Raw genomic sequence first — 17,359 nt, 5'->3', positions numbered from 1 at the left:
CATTGATATTACTATGAATGTGGCAACAAATAGAAGGAAAATATATTATTACTGTTCAAATAACATTTTTGATACATGTAGATTACTAAACAAGGTAAAGATGTTGTTTTTTAACGACACTGAGACGAAACATATATTTTAAAAAATAAATATATACTGCTTCATTATACAATGAAAATTTGTGAGGTAATCTGTAAGCAGGTAATGATCAAATGAGGAATTATTTTATTAATGACAATGAATACATTTAATAACGGATGGAAAAGAGTACATACAATGTGTATCAATCTTCAAAGGAAACCAAAACCCAAGAAGAGAAGTAATCTTATTGGAAAGAGTAAAATGAGAGAAACAATTTTTAAAAAGTTTCATCAAAATTGGTTATGAAATAAGCAAGTTATGGGAGTTTGAAAACTCTTGTTGTACTTTCCAAGGGCATCCTCAAATTGGCAAACGTGCTTCAAAATGGCTGATTTTGTGGACAACTCTCCATTTTTTTTGGTACACATATTTTCAGATTTTCCCCTTTATTTTACATACATCACATTATCTCCTCCTGACCTTGACATATATGTTGTGGATTATATATTCCCATGACATATACAGGAGGCAAGATGCAATTTGAAAGATGAGGAAAATCTGAAAATTTGTGTACAAAACAAATGGAGAGTTGTCCACAAAATCAGCCATTTTGAAGCACGTTTGCCAATTTGAGGATGCCCATAGAAAGTACAACAAGAGTTTTCAAACTCCCATAACTTGCTTATTTCATAACCGATTTTGATGAAACTTGTTTTAAATTGTTCCTCTCATTTTACTCTTTCCAATAAGATTACTTCTCTTCTTGGGTTTTGGTTTCCTTTACAAGCATGTCAAGCTATAAAGCAACATCATGGTTGGAATGAATAGGGGGAATCTTACAAGTATACTGGTCATGTTGTGCAAAAAAACACTGTATTGTGATATAATGGATAACTAATAACTTCATCACACTTTCTATTTTTATATGGTTTTATTCTTGTTTGGTTTTTCTCATTTAATCAAGTTCAACCTGTTATGTGTAGGGTTGGACACAACCTTTAAAATAAATTTCAATCACCCTTTTACTGTTAAGTCGAAAGTATAGGTATGTCTACAGATGTACAATGAAATAACTATATTTCTCATCAATTGGTTTAGTAGACAATACAGGTGAACTCTGACTAATGACCATAACATGTATATCCAGCTTGATGTACATGTATATTGCACCGATAACCATTGTATTATGACCAGTCTGTTTAATTACAGGCTCATAAAAATTAGATTAATACTCAAACACATGCATACAGTAGATTCTATTCTAAGTGCAATATTCTAAAATACAATGAACGTCTATATTAGCATTCTAGAAAACCTTATTTCAATAAATAATTGTCAAATTGTCAAATTATAGCTTTGAAGTTAGATCTACACTACAATCATTTATTTAAAAAAAGATGCTTTACTCCACCCAGGAATGCTTTTAAAATAAAGATATGTACAAAATTTAGATGTCCTCTTGAATATATAAAAGCAATAATATGATTAAAAGTACTTTAAAAAATGATAAGAAAATAAAGTACATTTGTGATGAAAAAAAATGCATATCCCTGCTTTCATTATTTACAGTCATGGAATGTTGTCAGTCAATCTACCTTCATTAAAGGTCAAGTCCACCTCAGAAAAATGTTGATTTTAATCAATAGAGAAAAATCAGACAAGCACAATGCTGAAAATTTCATCAAAATCAGATGTAAAAAAAGAAAGTTATGACATTTCAAAGTTTCACTTATTTTTAACAAAATATTTATATGAACAAGCCAGTTACATTCAAATGAGAGAGTCGATGATGTCACTCACTCACTATTTCTTTTGTTTTTATTGTTTGTATTATACAATAATAATGGAATTCCACGTGTTCTGGGAGGAATGAAACTTCATTTCACATGACAATGACGAGAAAATCAAAATATTTCAAATTTCATATAATAAAATACAAAAGAAATAGTGAGTGATGTCATCACGTCCCTCATTTGCATACTGACCGAGAGGTGCATATAACTGTTTTGTGAAATGAAGCGAAACTTTAAAATGTCATAACTTTCTTATTTTACATCCGATTTTGATGAAATTTTCAGTGTTATGCTTGTTGAATTTTTCTCTTTTTATTCTTATCAAGTTTTTGTTGGGGTGGACTTGTCCTTTAATAATGTCAAAGTCTTCTTGAATTTGTTACAAAGTCAGTCTGTATGCCCAATGGAGTATATCCACTTGGAAGTTGTGCAATATGAATTTACAATTATACTATGCTGATATGCCAGATTCGATCAACCCGGAATTGTTCTGGTACCATGGTTTAAACATTCATGTGGATGTTTGACCAAGCAAGGGTTAACATAAATCAGAAATAGCTTTAACAGTACAGAACCGCCATGACTCACACAAGTTTCTCTCATGTTCCCCTGAGCATAGGAGAATAAAACTGTATCAGACACTGGGCTTTTTTCTAAAGACTATTATCTCCTCATAGGGACCTTCTTTTAACCCCCCCCCCCCCGCAATTCTCCTTTAACGTATTGAGAAAATTGCCTTCACCTCCATATTACCCTCAGTTTTAATAAGGTTCACTTTTAATAGCTCTCAAGGCAAATTTGATCCATGATGGGGTCAGTAATTAAATCATCAGGATAAGCAAAAATTAATTGGAAGCAGAGGTTACACCAATTAGGAGGTTTAATAACCACAATTTCTGACCAATTAAGTGACCATCATCAATATGCAGTACATGGAGCTCTCTAGAGGCGTATTGATGAGCATTCTATAATTATACAGGTACACGTTTCAGAAAGGACAAGGCTACATGTATCGGTCTACGGCATTTCATTATTTTTTATTCAACATTACTGTAGCATCAGACTTTTAAGCATATCTACCAACTCTTACTGTTAAATATAAATATTTTTTTATTAAAGGGAAAGAAGAAAATTGTCATTTTAAGCTGTGTGTTCCTATTTCTGTACAAACTTTACATAGTATTGAATAGGAAATTTAAGAATGCTCATATTTTAACTTCAAACAAAAAAAAATTATGTACTTCATAGAAAATGTATTTAAGCAAAGTTTTTAGTAATTTCCGCCCCCCCCCCCCCCATTTCTTGGCTCTCGGTGTTGACAGCTATCTTCAAGACAAAGAGCTTTAACCTAACATGTGTACTGCAAAATTGCTGATGTTAATATTACACCAACCAGGGGGCCGTTTCATAAAGCTGTTTGTAAATTAAAAGCAACTTCAAGAATGACTGGTGATCCTTTCTTACATCCTGTATCATCACAAATGAACATCATGTGGTGAGAATCAAAGGATCACCAGTCTTTCTTAAATCGCTCATAACTTACGAATAGCTTGATGAAACGGTCCCTGGTATCTATACAGGAATACACCACAATTTTTTTGTAACAAAATCAATTTAAAATCAAACCAATGTTGTTTGAATACTGACTTGTGTTGACATCCAAGGTTATGAAAAGCCTAAAGACTGATTGGTGATACTCCACTACCATATTTGTGGTAAATTAACATTGGTGTTTTTTGCAGTGTAATCATAATAATTGGCAATAAAAATAATTGGCATTTACATGTATATAGCGCTTTATCAATCTACGACTGCTCAAAGCGCTTCAAAATTATTATTTCCCGGTCACTGGATTCATAGCATTTCAAGCAGCCTGTTAGGCGCACACTTGCTAAACCAACCACAATGACAGTTGTTTCCTACCGATACCCAATTATCACCTGGGTGAGAGTGGCAAAGTGTGGATTGATGCCTTGCCAAAGAATAATAGGCCATGGTGGGATTTGAACACGCGACCCTCTGATTACAAGGCAAGAGTCAGAACCACTACACCACAGTGCTTCCAATGTGATATATAATCATATAGCATATTGTTTTCACTTCTACTGAACAATCTGAAGAGTCATACATGTACATGTGCTTTGATTGAAATATCAATTCCATAATATTTAAATGGATAAAGCAGTAATGATAAATGAATGAACCAGTGTAGGAAATGAGGGTTACGGGTAATTTTGCCCTCACGGCAGCCTAAATTGCCCCTAACAAATGTACGATTGGCAAAATGGAAAGCTTTAGGGTGACCTTCTTTTCTAGAGTTGCTCAAATGTCTGCCACAAACAGTACATTCAAGAACATTTAGAAAAGAAATTTGCTTCATACAGAATGATTAGGAAATCATTAGGTATGCTTTTTACAGCATAGCTGCTCGTTCGACCAAGAGATATTTTAATTTATCGTACACCCGGACATATATACATGTACATTTGTGTTAGAAAGTCTTATAAATATAAGTAAACTGACTACTAATACCCAGTACTAGCATTTTCATTGGAATGAAATTATGCATTAATTACATGATAAAGAAGCACAACCAATATAAAGTACATGGAGTTTTCAGTCAAATCACAAACTAAATGATCAATTCCATACTACCTTTAAAATTTAAATTATAAAAATAAATCACTGTTCAAAATAAAATAAAATAACATAATTTTGTTCAGTTCACACAGTAGTCACTTAGAGAAAAAAAAAACAAGGTGGAAGCATTCTATGGAAGGCTTGAATGAAGTCCAGAAGAAAATACATGACAAGGAAAAGACTTTCCAAAAGCAAAAATGGAATGTAATTGATACCAGGGGCCCTGTTTCACAAAGACTTAAAACTTTAGTAGCTTTGCCATTATTGCAACTACCATGGTAACAAGGCTAAGCAAATCACAATCAGGGCTTCCAGGGTTTATTTTCATTTGGTCCAATGCCAATTAGTCTAATTGTAAACTCGTCTACTATCATTTGGTCTACCATCAGTTCGTCCAATATCCACATGGTCTAATTGCCACTTTGTCCACTCACCATTCGTCTAAAAACCAGTTTGTCCAATAGCCATTTAGTCCATATACCATTTTTTCGAATTAGAGTCAGTGTTAATTGGGCTAAATGAATGACAATAAAACGAGTATTACACCAACCACTTATGAGACGAAATGGTCATAGACCAACTGGTGATTAGACGAAGTGATGATTGCACTAAATGGTTGTGAGACGAAGTGATGATTGGACCAAATGGTCATTAGAAGAAGTGATGATTGGACCAAATGGTCGTTAGATGAAGTGATGATTGGACCAACTGGTGATTAGACAAAGTGATGACTGGACCAAATGGTCGTGATACGTTGTGATGATTGGACAAAATGGTTGTGAGACAAAGTGATGACTGGACCAAATGGTCGTTAGACGAAATGTCGATGGACGGAATGGCATTAGACTATAAAGGTAGACCATGTGGTGAGTGGACGAATTGGCAATTTACCCTTCCAGCCAGGGTACAGTTGTTACCACAATGGCAATGCTACATGTAATTTTAAGTCTATCATTATGAAACTGACCCTCGAGATAAATATGGCAGGTCATGCCAAATTGGCAGGAAGCACACAAGGCATGATAAAAGAATGGGGGACCATTTCATAAAGAGTTTATACAGCTTAGTATTTTTGCCATTATGGGAACTACCATTGTGATTGGCTGCTGAGCCCTGTTACCATGGTAGTTTTCATAACGACAGATTTACGTTAGTAGTAACTCTTTATGAAACAGGCCTCAGTACATATTGCCATTTAATTGGAATTGGTCACCATGATACAGAGAGGTCATCCTGAGTTGATAAAATTGATCTAATCACTTTATTAATTGATATCTGATGGCCGAACCAGATTGAGGAAGTAAGCCCACAGGTTGCAACAATTTCTGTCAATTCATTTCGAGCACAGAAGTGATACTGAAAGATTTCTATGAATACAACGTAATCACTGCATCATGAATGATAAAAATGGCTACAGCTGTATGTTTGAAGCAATGTAACTGTGGCAACATACATTAAGTCAACTTCATAATTCCCATCAATAAATCTTATATTAATGACTTATTAATGTCGACCTGCACATGTACACTTTAGGATGCCGTGGCCACAAAGGCATGCAAAACATTAATTATAGCACATGCAAAGCAAGTGAAATGATCTCAATATTCAAGTCCATGATTCATATTACAAAGTTACAAACATGCACACTTCACTGGATACAGCACATCTATCGTGCAAGTTCAATTAACTTTTAAAGGAAAATGAAACCTTTGGAACAAGATAGCTTGTGTGAAAACAGAAAAATCTCAGAAACAGATCAATGAAAATTTGAGAAAAACTGAATGAATAATAAGAAAGTTATGAGCATTTGAAGTTGAGATCATTATTGTAATGTAGATCCTCCTATTGGCAATGCGACAAAGATGTGTGATATCACATGTGAACAACTTTCCAATTGCTTTTGTATACATATTTCACTTTATAAAACGCCTCTTTTATCACATCTATCAGTAGATCATGAATCATTTCTAAAGGAGGGCGTGTAATTATCAAAGAATATATTTTGGATAAAAAGTTTTTATCACCATAAGAGCAAAAAGAGACATTTTTAAGGTATTTCATAGTCCATCAAAGGGAAAGTTGTTCACATGTGACATCACACATATCTGTCGCATTGCCAATAGGAGGATCTCCATAGCATTAGTGATCGCAATATTCAAATGCTCCCAACTTTCTCATTATTTGTCTGATTTTTCTCAAATTTTCGTTGATCTTATTCTTTGATTTTTCTCTTTGCACACAAGCCACTTGTTCCAAGGGTTTCATTCCCCTCTAAATAGGTGTGAGCGCATAAAGTCCACCGTTAAATAAACATGTACTGTATATGTAGATGTAATATACATTCAAGTTCAAGGTTTGTAATCCTGATGATTTGAAAGCTTTGTTTTACAATAAATGTAAACAAGGTCTTCTAAGTACTAGTATAGGGGAATACTAGTCTACACTCGGTATATTGGGGATGCGCCATTCACAGAAGTCAAGGGATTGCCCCTTTTTTATATCATCATTAGTTAAAATATTAAGTAAATGTACATATTTAAATGCTTAGTCAACTAGTCACCTTAAAGTCAATCCAATTATTCACATCGAATTTTAGAAAACAAGTTATCCATTATTATTATTAAATATTCTAAGGGCCTTTTCACACGTGAATCTTGAATCATCATTGTAATGATGATTGCAATTCGTCTTTAGAATCATCAGACCTTTCACACGCTCACTCGAAAACTGTGATTTGAATTTGAATTCCCTAGCAAAGGCGGTATGTGTCCTTGGTGACTCCAATTAAAGCACTGATTCAATACAATGAGTGCATGACAATTGTATTATCTACACTGTACGGAAGTGCTTGAAAGGACACGTAAGCTCCGCCCGCCGCCGCCATCGGAAAAGCGGCGCCTATAGTCTGGCTCTGCTATGCAGGTGAGACAAAAATTACAATAACATTGTCATGTCAAGCTGGGTATGTTGGGAGAACAGTTTTTGGAACTGAAGTGGATACCCTGGGCAAAATAAGATCTTATTCATATTATTGTTATTACTATTATTATTATTATCATTATTATTAGTGTTATTACTTTTATTATTATCATTATTACTATAGTTCATGTTGTTGTCGTTGTTATTATCATTAAAAATCAAAAATACTCCAGAGTAAACCCGAGATATGATGTCTTCACTAATAATGCCAGATCGCAAATGGAATTATCATCCATGGAATAAACATCAGACAAAGTGTCGGAATGTCCTCGCTACGTGTTTAAATGTAAGGCGTCACATTAATATACAGGCACCTACCAAAAGTCTGTGTCACCAAACTCACCATTCATAAGTGAGGGATGCCACTCTAAATTTCAAATTTGCCAAATATCAATATATCTCATGGAATAAAATCAGAGAGAAAACATCCTAAACAGCAGATTATAAAAACTTCATAAAATAGACATGATAAAAAAAAATCATCCTTACATACAAGTGATATGACATAAATTGCCTGAAGATAAAAGCACATGAGACAATTATAAAAGGTGCAGCATAACTTCACAGATCTGCATTATAATGGAAATTTTCGAAAAGTGTCTGGAATTTCTGTATAATTCATAAAAATATCTGGAAAATACATGTATCATTGAGATATGAGCATGTCAAGTAGTAGCATGATTTTGTTATTTACATACTGTAAATGTTCAAGTACTGAGTAAAATATTACAAATCTTTCTCTCTCACACAAACACACATCCCTCCCTTATTCAACACCTCTCTCTCTCTCTCTCTCTCTCTCTGTGATCTAAAGATCTCTTTGAAGTTGTTCTTTCTTTCTTTTCCTCTCTCTCCCTCTTTATCTCCTTCTCTCTCCTCTGGGTCCCCCTAATTTGTGAGTTTTGTTTTCTAATTACATCAAGCTAATACTGTAAACAACTCTTATATACCCGGTTCACTATGAGATGATAGTGTACATCTAATATAATGGATTCACTATTCATCTATTAATGTTGCCATGTCATGATGCCCTACACACGTGTACACAACCTATCATACATGAATGCCTAAAATATGAATGATGTTCTGATGTTCATAAAGACTTACATTAATGGTAACTTTGATGTTATTGCAAGTTTTACATCTACCATGGTCACAGGGCTCGATCCACAGCCAATCAAAATCAAGGATTCCATGGAAGTTTGCTCAACAACAAAGTTATGATAATTACAAGTGTTTATTGAAATGAGCCCCCTGGAATTAATTTGTATTCAAAATGAAAACAGCTTAAAACGCCAGAGCACTGTTAGATTTACCCGTATCAAAGAATAGAGTGAATCATGGAATTTTGTTGTAAACAGTAAAATGTCATCATTAATACTAAAAACATATGGCAAGACATGAGCTATGGAGGGTGTTTCAAAAAGAGCTACATGAAAGTGTGGCTTAAAGGGGAAGTTCACCCTGAAAAAAACTTTCTTGTAAAAATAGCACAAAAATACATGTAATACAAAATATTGGTGAAGGTTTGAGGAAAATCCATTAAAGATTAAGAAAGTTATTAGAATTTTAAGTTTTGGATCTATGACGTCATAAATGAACAGCTGCCCCATGCTATGTCATCCAAAATGCTTGAATTTCAAATTTTTAATGGTTCGTGATGACTTATTTTTGTTTACTTTTCAGGAACGAGTGTGATATGATATGCCTATTGATATACTGAATGAACAGTAAAAACCATCTTCATTTTCCTGAGAAAATGACATTTCATTGATTTTTTTACCATGGATATGTAGGAAAGCTGCTCGCATATGACGTCACAAATCAAATAATCAATATTCTAAAAACTTTTCATTCTTTGATAGATATTTCTCAAACCTTCGGCAGTATTTTTTCTGCTAATTTTTACAACAAACTTTTCTTGAGGGTGAACTTTCCCTTTAAAGCACTTACTGCTGACATGCAGATAATAAAATTCAATCCCATTAATTTGATGACCAAAGAACATTCCTTGAGCAGGAATTTCACCAATGCAGTGAGGTGCTTTATAATGCATGATATAACGAGAATTGAAGTTAAATTTTAAGACACACTTTGTGAAACAAGCGCCTGCTCTATTGCAATTTTGTCTTGATCAACTTTTCTTTTTTGGGTCTTTTAAACATAAAATGCTCAAACATGAAGCAAAAATTTGTCCAGAAAACAAAAAGTGAAAGATATTTCTTGGTTAGTATTTCAAGATTTTAACATTAGAGGACAAGTCCACCCCAACAAAAACTTGATTTGAATAAAAAGAGAAAAATTTAACAAGCATAACACTGAAAATTTTATCAAAATCGGATGTAAAATAAGAAAGTTATGGCATTTTAAAATTTCGCTTATTTTCAACAAAATAGTAATATGAACGAGCCAGTTACATCCAAATGAGAGAGTTGATGACATCACCCACTCACTATTTCTTTTGTATTTTATTATATAAAATATGAAATATTTTTATTTTCTCGTCATTGTCATGTGAAATGAAGTTTCATTCCTCCCTGTACACGTGGAATTCCATTATTTTTAACATTTTGTGCTTCAGGAAGTGAGGTCCTAATCATCAAATTCGTAAAAATTGAAATATTGTATAATTCAAACAATAAAAAAAAGAAATAGTGAGTGAGTGACGTCATCGACTCTCTCATTTGGATGTAACTGGCTCGTTCATATAACTATTTTGTTGAAAATAAGCAAAATTTTGAAATGTCATAACTTTCTTATTTTACATCCGATTTTGATGAAATTTTCAGCATTGTGCTTGTCTAATTTTTCTCTATTGATTTAAATCAACATTTTTCTGAGGTGGACTTGACCTTTAAATTATGATATTAAGTGAAAATGAAGATGAATGAAAAATATATAAATGTAAACCCATCACAGAGTATTTCTACATCAGTCTAAAAAAAGCCCCAGATAATAGAAAACCTAAAAACTTTTAAAAAAAAATATCTGTTTCCAAAACACACATATTTTAACTTTTCAAGAATAATAGAGGATAGAGAAAAGATATGGACTGGAAATTAAAATGCATGTGATTCCACAATGATATGTTGAAAGTGGGGTTCAGTCTGATGGTATCTTTTAAAATAAGTCCAAACTTTTGAAGTTTGAAAAGTCTGTGATAAAATTATGGGAAGCCAAAAATGTTCGAACAATCTCTACATTGAACCTTTAAACTGTTGACCATTTTATGCTAACATTCTTCAATAGCAAAAGACCATTATTGTTCCCAGACCATCATTAATGGTTAAAAAGCCACTTCTGATGATAATTTGAATCATAAATGCTTGAAGATTTATTTCATGTGATATATTTTGGCTACCCATAATGAAACAACAACTTCAGACCAGTTTTGATTCAAACCAGAGTTCAGGATACAGGCATTGGTCTCTACATATAAACTTGAGTGTCTCCTGTACCTGCCAGTGATGGTGTCAAGGCAGCTAGATAGACTTTGCATCCCTGACTCGGGCCAAGGCCGAGGCCGGCAAAATTTGGCCTCACGGAAGGCCTCCACTACATCCCTGGTGGCTACTATGTATTTTAATCTAATTTATAATTTGTGCATCCCAGACCACAACACTTATTATGAGAAACAGCACAACGTTTAGACAATCTCTCAAGCAAAACAGATAGAGCCATAGAGGAGATAAAGATAAAAAGGAGGGAATAAAAAGAGGCACGATTGGGTAGTGACATACAGGGCATATAAAACCTTCAATGAATTTTCTCATGATTTCCATTCTGCTCTAGTACTACTCCATTCCGCTCTCTGGACTTCGCTGCCGATGTCGTCATCGTCCTCTTGCCGTCGGCATCCATCAGGTTGTCAATGACCCAGTCACCGATGCTGATGCCCAGGAAGGGGCCCAACCAGAAGACAAAGAGGTGGGAGGGGACCCAATGATCCTTGCAACCCCACCCTGATGCAAACCCGAGAATGGGGTTCATGGGAGCTCCAGTGTATTCCAAACCTGTAGGAATTGGAAAAGAATTGATGGAGATATAATGGAGATGTAAAACAAACATGCAGTTCAGTCGAAAAATCTTTGATAATTACATATTCCTCTGTACAGGTAGTTTAAATCAGTGACCACATGATTCATACATGTATTGCAGGCAAAATTATACTTAATGTTCAATCCATTTGGAAAAATGTACACAGTTATCCTTGAGGCAAATTTAAAGGACAAGTCCACCCCAGCCAAAACTTGATACATGTAGGATAAGAAGAGAAAAATCAAACAAGAATAACACGAAAAGTTTCATCAAAATTGATTGTAAAATAAGAAAGTTATGACGTTTTAAAGTATTACTTAATTTCACATAACAGTTATAAGCACATCCTGTGTGGTATGCAAATGAGGAGACTGATAATGTCATCCACCATTTCTTTTGTATTTTATTGTATGAAATATAAAATTTTTTCCTCATTGTCAGGTGAATCAACAATTGATTCCTCACAGTGAAATTAGCATTGTTTAATACTACATGGTTAAGTCAAGTTGGCCGTTATTGTCATATATGTAAAAAATGAAATATTGCATAATTCAAACAAAAGAAATAATGAGGGACATCATCAACTGTCTCATTTGCATGTCACTAAGGGGTGTGGCATTAAATATTTGCGATCAATTGCAAATATTCGCAACCAATTGCAAATATTCTGTTGCAATTTTACAACTTTAGATCAACGTTAGTGTAGCAAATCAGATTAAAATTCTTGTTTCAAGGAGCAGATAAGCAATCAATCACTAATTTGCAATTAACTACAAGACAAGTGATTGATTTAGGGACCAAAAACAGACTTTTAATTGAATGCAAGTTTCTTGCAACACCCCATAACTTGTGCATATCACTGTTTTGTGAAAAATAAGCAAAATTTTAGAAGTCAGAATTGTCTTATTTTACATCCGATTTCGATGAAATTTTCAACATTATGCTAGTTTGATTCTTCTCTAATTATTCAAATCAACCATTTTCTGGGGTGGACTTGACCTTTAAGGGTGGATTTAAGAGCCTCCTTAGAGGAAAAAAAAAACAAAATTTAAGACATTACTTTAAAATACAAGTATGCTTTTCTATTGTTTTAATTAATTGTATACAATTTTACACCATACATCTGGGCCTAAAAAAACTACCCCCCACCCTTCCCGATGCATGTAATAATGGTGTGGTTTAGAGAGAAGACACTTCTTCTGGACTTGCTTGTCATAAAATTCCCCTCCTTTTTTGTTAATCCTTGATCTACCATGGAGTGGGACTTTTGTTTTACATAAATTTTGAAACATTTTATGATCTCTAGCATGCAGGTGGGGGCAGGGGTCAGAGTCCCCCGAAATCATTTTGTTGACCCCATTCTTTTTGGGGGGGTCAGAAAATATTTGATAGGAAAGTACATATGCAAATCACCCCTCCTGACAAGGTTTTGTAGGAGCCTATTTTACAAAGAGTTACAACTATGGACATTTGTCATTAGGGCAAATTCCATGGTGAGCCCTGTTACCATGGTAGCTGCCATAGTGGCAAAGTTTGTAAGTCAGAAAGTTGTGAAACAATCCCTAGGTATGTCACAATCTCCATCATTCCTACCAAATAGAATGATCGCAACCGAAATGACGCCATTGATGATCCTCCAGAACCTCCTGCCTCCGTGGAAGTATCCTGCGACGAGCTTCAAGAACGCAACAGAAGTCATCTCAAAAGCAAAACCGAGCAGTGGTGAAACCTGCAGAGAATTGAAGATGAAAGATAACAAAATACCATGTTTTACTTTATAAAAAGAGGAATTGCCTGTCAATTTTCATGATGAAGTTGTAATTTTCTCTAATACTTGATAACTGAAATTCTCGCATCTGATTCACCAAAATAAAATATATCAATAGCACTTTAACCAGATATTTTTTTAAAATGCTACGTACCCACTTCTTCACTTAAACCTTTATAGGCTTATTTTAACAGTAACAAAGATGTTTATAATCCAGACAACACATATCTGATTATGTGCATAAAGCGAGAGAGAGATGTTGGATACTGAAGAACATTTGTAAAAAAAAAAAAAAAGAAAAAAAATGTATATATATATATATATATACATGTATATATTAAATTGAAATTATTCACAACATTGATCTGGTTTATATTTTTATAGGACTTATAAATCATTTGATTTGTCTTGCTATTTACATTTTTTTTATTATATACATATTTTTCTAGTACAAAACATGCATAACTTTTAATCATGATATTCTAAAAGTGTAAATGTTAATCTACATGTATGTTTTTAATACTCGCAACTTTGCTGATTTAATTTTGACAGATAGTTTTACAATGTTATAATTTCAATCAATTTCAATTTTTTTTTTAGATTGTCCAAAATGATTTTTTCTGGCTTTGTTGTCTTGCACTAGAATTGTGATATATTGTAATCTTTTAATATATATATGTACATTTTTACTTTGTAAATATGAGTCTTTGGACTTTTGTCATGTACCATTTTCACAATAAAACCAGAATTGAAATCAAATGAATTGAAAAAGGCAGTGTATACAGCCACACGCGTGTGTCTTTACCATCCAGCCACACGCGTGTGGTTATATCCAGAACACCTATCTGTGGATACCGCCACACGCCGCCAGTAATAACAGTAAAACACGTACCGCGGTATGTAGGTCTGACCGTCTATATCACGATCAAAATAACCTCATTTCTTCATTAAATTCTTACATTCTAAACTCCTTTGATTTCTTTAAATCGTTTCAATTTCATTCTCACCGTCTTCTTTCCTTGCTTTTCTTGTCTTGTTACAAAAGGCCGCCTGTTAAATAGCAAATTTCCACACTTTTTCTACTTGTGTTGATTCTACTGAATCTAGGCTATGTGCGCGTACGTACGAAACCCAAACTGTGTATGTCTACTACTGCGCCTAACGCTGTATGGGTCTGCCACCGCGAAGGAAGCCAGAATCGACACAAGTAGAAAAAGAGAATTTGCTGTTTAAACAGACGACCGTTTGTAACAAGACAAGAAAAGCAAGGAGAGAAGACGGTGAGAATGAAATTGAAACGATCTAAGGATATCAAAGGGGTTTAGAATGTAAGAATTTAATGAAGAAATGAGGTTATTTTGATCGTGATATAGACGGTCAGACATACGGTACGTGTTTTACTGTTATTACTGGCGGCGTGTGGCGGTATCCACAGATATGTGTTCTGGATATAACCACACGCGTGTGGCTGGATGGTAAAGACACACGCGTGTGGCTGTATACACTGCCTTTTTAGTGCCAAGCAGTGATGTCATATTCATAATTATATATTTTCATATTCTTTTCAACAATCATGGCAATATAAATGAGGTTGAAATTAGATCTATTAAACTCACATTTAATCCAGTACTGCAATTTTCCGCTAGCATCTCTACTGTCGCTGCCTGGTAATGCCTGGAAGATGGAGCAAAAGTCTTCCACACGAATGTCGTGTAGCGATAGGCAACAATTGCAGCAATCAATTCCAACATCACACGAAAAACACCTGTCAAAAAGCTCACTTTCCTTCTTAAAACATAATCGAGAACAACTGCTGGATTTGCAAAGCCCTCAAATAAAAACGCATAAACGATTGATAAGGTGAAAAGGCACACGGCAAAAGGCAGGAGTCCTAGTTTTAGCACCATCCCATTTTCGTAAAGGCAGCAAATCATATGAAAAGTGTCGACGAATTCTGCGGCGTACGGATAGGAAGCCCTCGGGAGAAGTCGGCGGAGGAAGAAACGGAGGACGTGGCATAGTACAAATGTCGATGCATAGCACAAAAGGGAAATTCCTAACTCTGTAAACATTTTTCCGGCTTTGATGAGCTTTAAATTGTTAAAATGTATTCTCACAGCCTGTCGATTGCACTTGTGATCGATGACACTCACAACTAAGCTGCAGTTTACAACTTCACCCCCGGACTTCACCCTACCGAGCATTTGTAACTAGTACGGTACCGTACCTCACAATAATATCATCGCACCTGTTGAACATATTATGCCCAATCATATGCTCTAGCTCTATATAGCTGGCTCGGCCGCCGGCGAGACCGGCCAGGCCGACCGCGTTCGCCGGGATCGGCCGGCCGGATGTGGGACGCGGCCAAGCCCATTATTGGAAATTTCTCTCTTGGCTGTCTGAGATCTACCAACTTAATTCCTCTGTTTGGATGACCCCTCTCCCAGTAATTACGCAGCCCCCGCTAGTTTTGAAAAAAGGGGGTAGGCCTACATGAGCCTATAGAGTCTATTAACGTTCAATCCGATTATGCGCGCCCCCAACATTTTATTTTTTATTTTGAATTACCACAGTCTGGGAATCCAGTTTTATATATTTATACGGTGTATAATTAAAGTGATCCCATATTATACCCCCTCAATCTACTTTACCCATATGCATGATTGCTGTACTTTCTTGTATGAAACACCCCCCCCCCCCAAAAAAAAAAAGAAGCAAACTTGTTTGCATTGGGTCATGAGCTGAGGATCTCAATGATCAATAATCTCACCGAGGATCTCACCGATCAATAATGCGAGAACGAAGCGCGAGCTGAATTTTTTATATCCTGAGATGATAACAGGATGTTTATTAAGCACTTTTTGTAATCATGAACTGGATGGCTATTATTAAACAATTTATTCGAGCTCGTAGCGCGAGCTGAAATTTTTTACTTATGAAAGTTATGCATACGCAGGATGTGTATCACGCTAAAACGAATAATGGATATTCTAATCACGAGAAGCATATTGACTTGAACATTGGATTTTTCAGTCCCATGTGAACAGATAATGTACTTATAATCTCAGTCAACCAGCAGTTACTACAAGCGCGCCTTATTTTGAATTGTATCGAATTTTGAATTGTATGTAATGACTTGAAAGATTTATGTAAGTGACAAAAATTGTTGGGAGCTAACAGTGAATGAATGAAACTTTTTTTTAATCTACTGTTTTGAAGCACTCTTTACTAGGATGCTTTATGACAGTATCTCTGTTCAAGGCGAGTTTTTCAAACTTGCTGCCCTTCAAGAAAAGTCAGTCGACTGGAAAAGCATAATTTATAATCTCCCACACAAAGTAGCTCGATTTCTCATGAATTCTCTCTCACACACTTTGAATACCAATGCAAACCTTGTAAGATGGGGGAAGGTGACATCAGCGAAATGTAATAGATGTAATAACCGGGAACGGTTCACCACGTTCTTAACGCATGTCCCGTTGCCCTTGACGAAGGTCGTTATACATGGCGGCATGACAATATTCTTTTGTACATATTGGAAACATTGCGGAAAGGTACATCAAACCAGGATGTAGATATTACATCCGACCTCAAGTCAGAATCCAAAAAACAGGGATATCTACCGTCCCATTGCAATGTACGCAGACGAATCTGATCCCTGATATATGTGCATTGTGGAAAAATGAAAAGAAACTAGTGATACTGGAACTTTCGGTCCCTTTTGAAACCAATACAGAAAAAACACATGAATATAAAGAAAGAAAATACGCCCCACTCATTTCTGACATTGAATCCAACAGCTACTCAGTAAAATACTTTCCAATTGAGGTGGGATCAAGAGGCTACATTACCCCGGATAACACAAAAAGACTTAAAACGCTTTTAAATGAATTTGGCAAACCAACCCCTTACAAAATTTTCAGAGACAACCTTTCTAAATAATTGGCAGTGACATCATCTTTCGTAATATACTACTCAAAAAATAACGTCCAATGGGAAAATCAGATTCCTCTGCGTACATAGCGTAAAGTTGTACACATCAATTCACAGTGTAATT

The 17,359-nt window shown here is 34.9% G+C and overlaps 1 protein-coding gene across 1 annotated transcript; it reads right to left on the bottom strand.

Annotated features, from left to right (window-relative positions):
- Positions 1 to 10,406: 10,406 nt before the first annotated feature.
- Positions 10,407 to 15,505, bottom strand: LOC121426300 (aquaporin-11-like). Its single transcript, XM_041622542.1, has 3 exons — positions 14,916 to 15,505; positions 13,125 to 13,260; positions 10,407 to 11,506 (listed from the first exon to the last, which is right to left on the bottom strand). The coding sequence occupies exons 1-3, from the start codon at positions 15,501 to 15,503 to the stop codon at positions 11,250 to 11,252; spliced, it is 981 nt and encodes a 326-aa protein (XP_041478476.1). The 5' UTR covers positions 15,504 to 15,505; the 3' UTR covers positions 10,407 to 11,249.
- Between the last annotated feature and the right edge of the window lie 1,854 nt (positions 15,506 to 17,359).

The sequence above is a fragment of the Lytechinus variegatus genome, chromosome 13, assembly GCF_018143015.1.
Source record: "Lytechinus variegatus isolate NC3 chromosome 13, Lvar_3.0, whole genome shotgun sequence".
NCBI classification, from domain to species: Eukaryota; Metazoa; Echinodermata; class Echinoidea; order Temnopleuroida; family Toxopneustidae; genus Lytechinus; species Lytechinus variegatus.
Note: the sequence above shows the minus strand (reverse complement) of the source record. Positions and strands in the feature narration are given on the sequence as shown.

What these genes read in the sequence shown, in the direction of transcription:
- LOC121426300 (XM_041622542.1), bottom strand. Translation starts at nt 15,503, where the DNA reads ATGCTCGGTAGGGTGAAGTCCGGGGGTGAAGTTGTAAACTGCAGCTTA. An exon ending in ATTGCAGTACTGGATTAAAT is followed by an intron (nt 13,261 to 14,915) that starts GTGAGTTTAATA and finishes AATTCTCTGCAG; the next exon opens with GTTTCACCACTGCTCGGTTT. An exon ending in GGTTGCGATCATTCTATTTG is followed by an intron (nt 11,507 to 13,124) that starts GTAGGAATGATG and finishes CAATTCCTACAG; the next exon opens with GTTTGGAATACACTGGAGCT.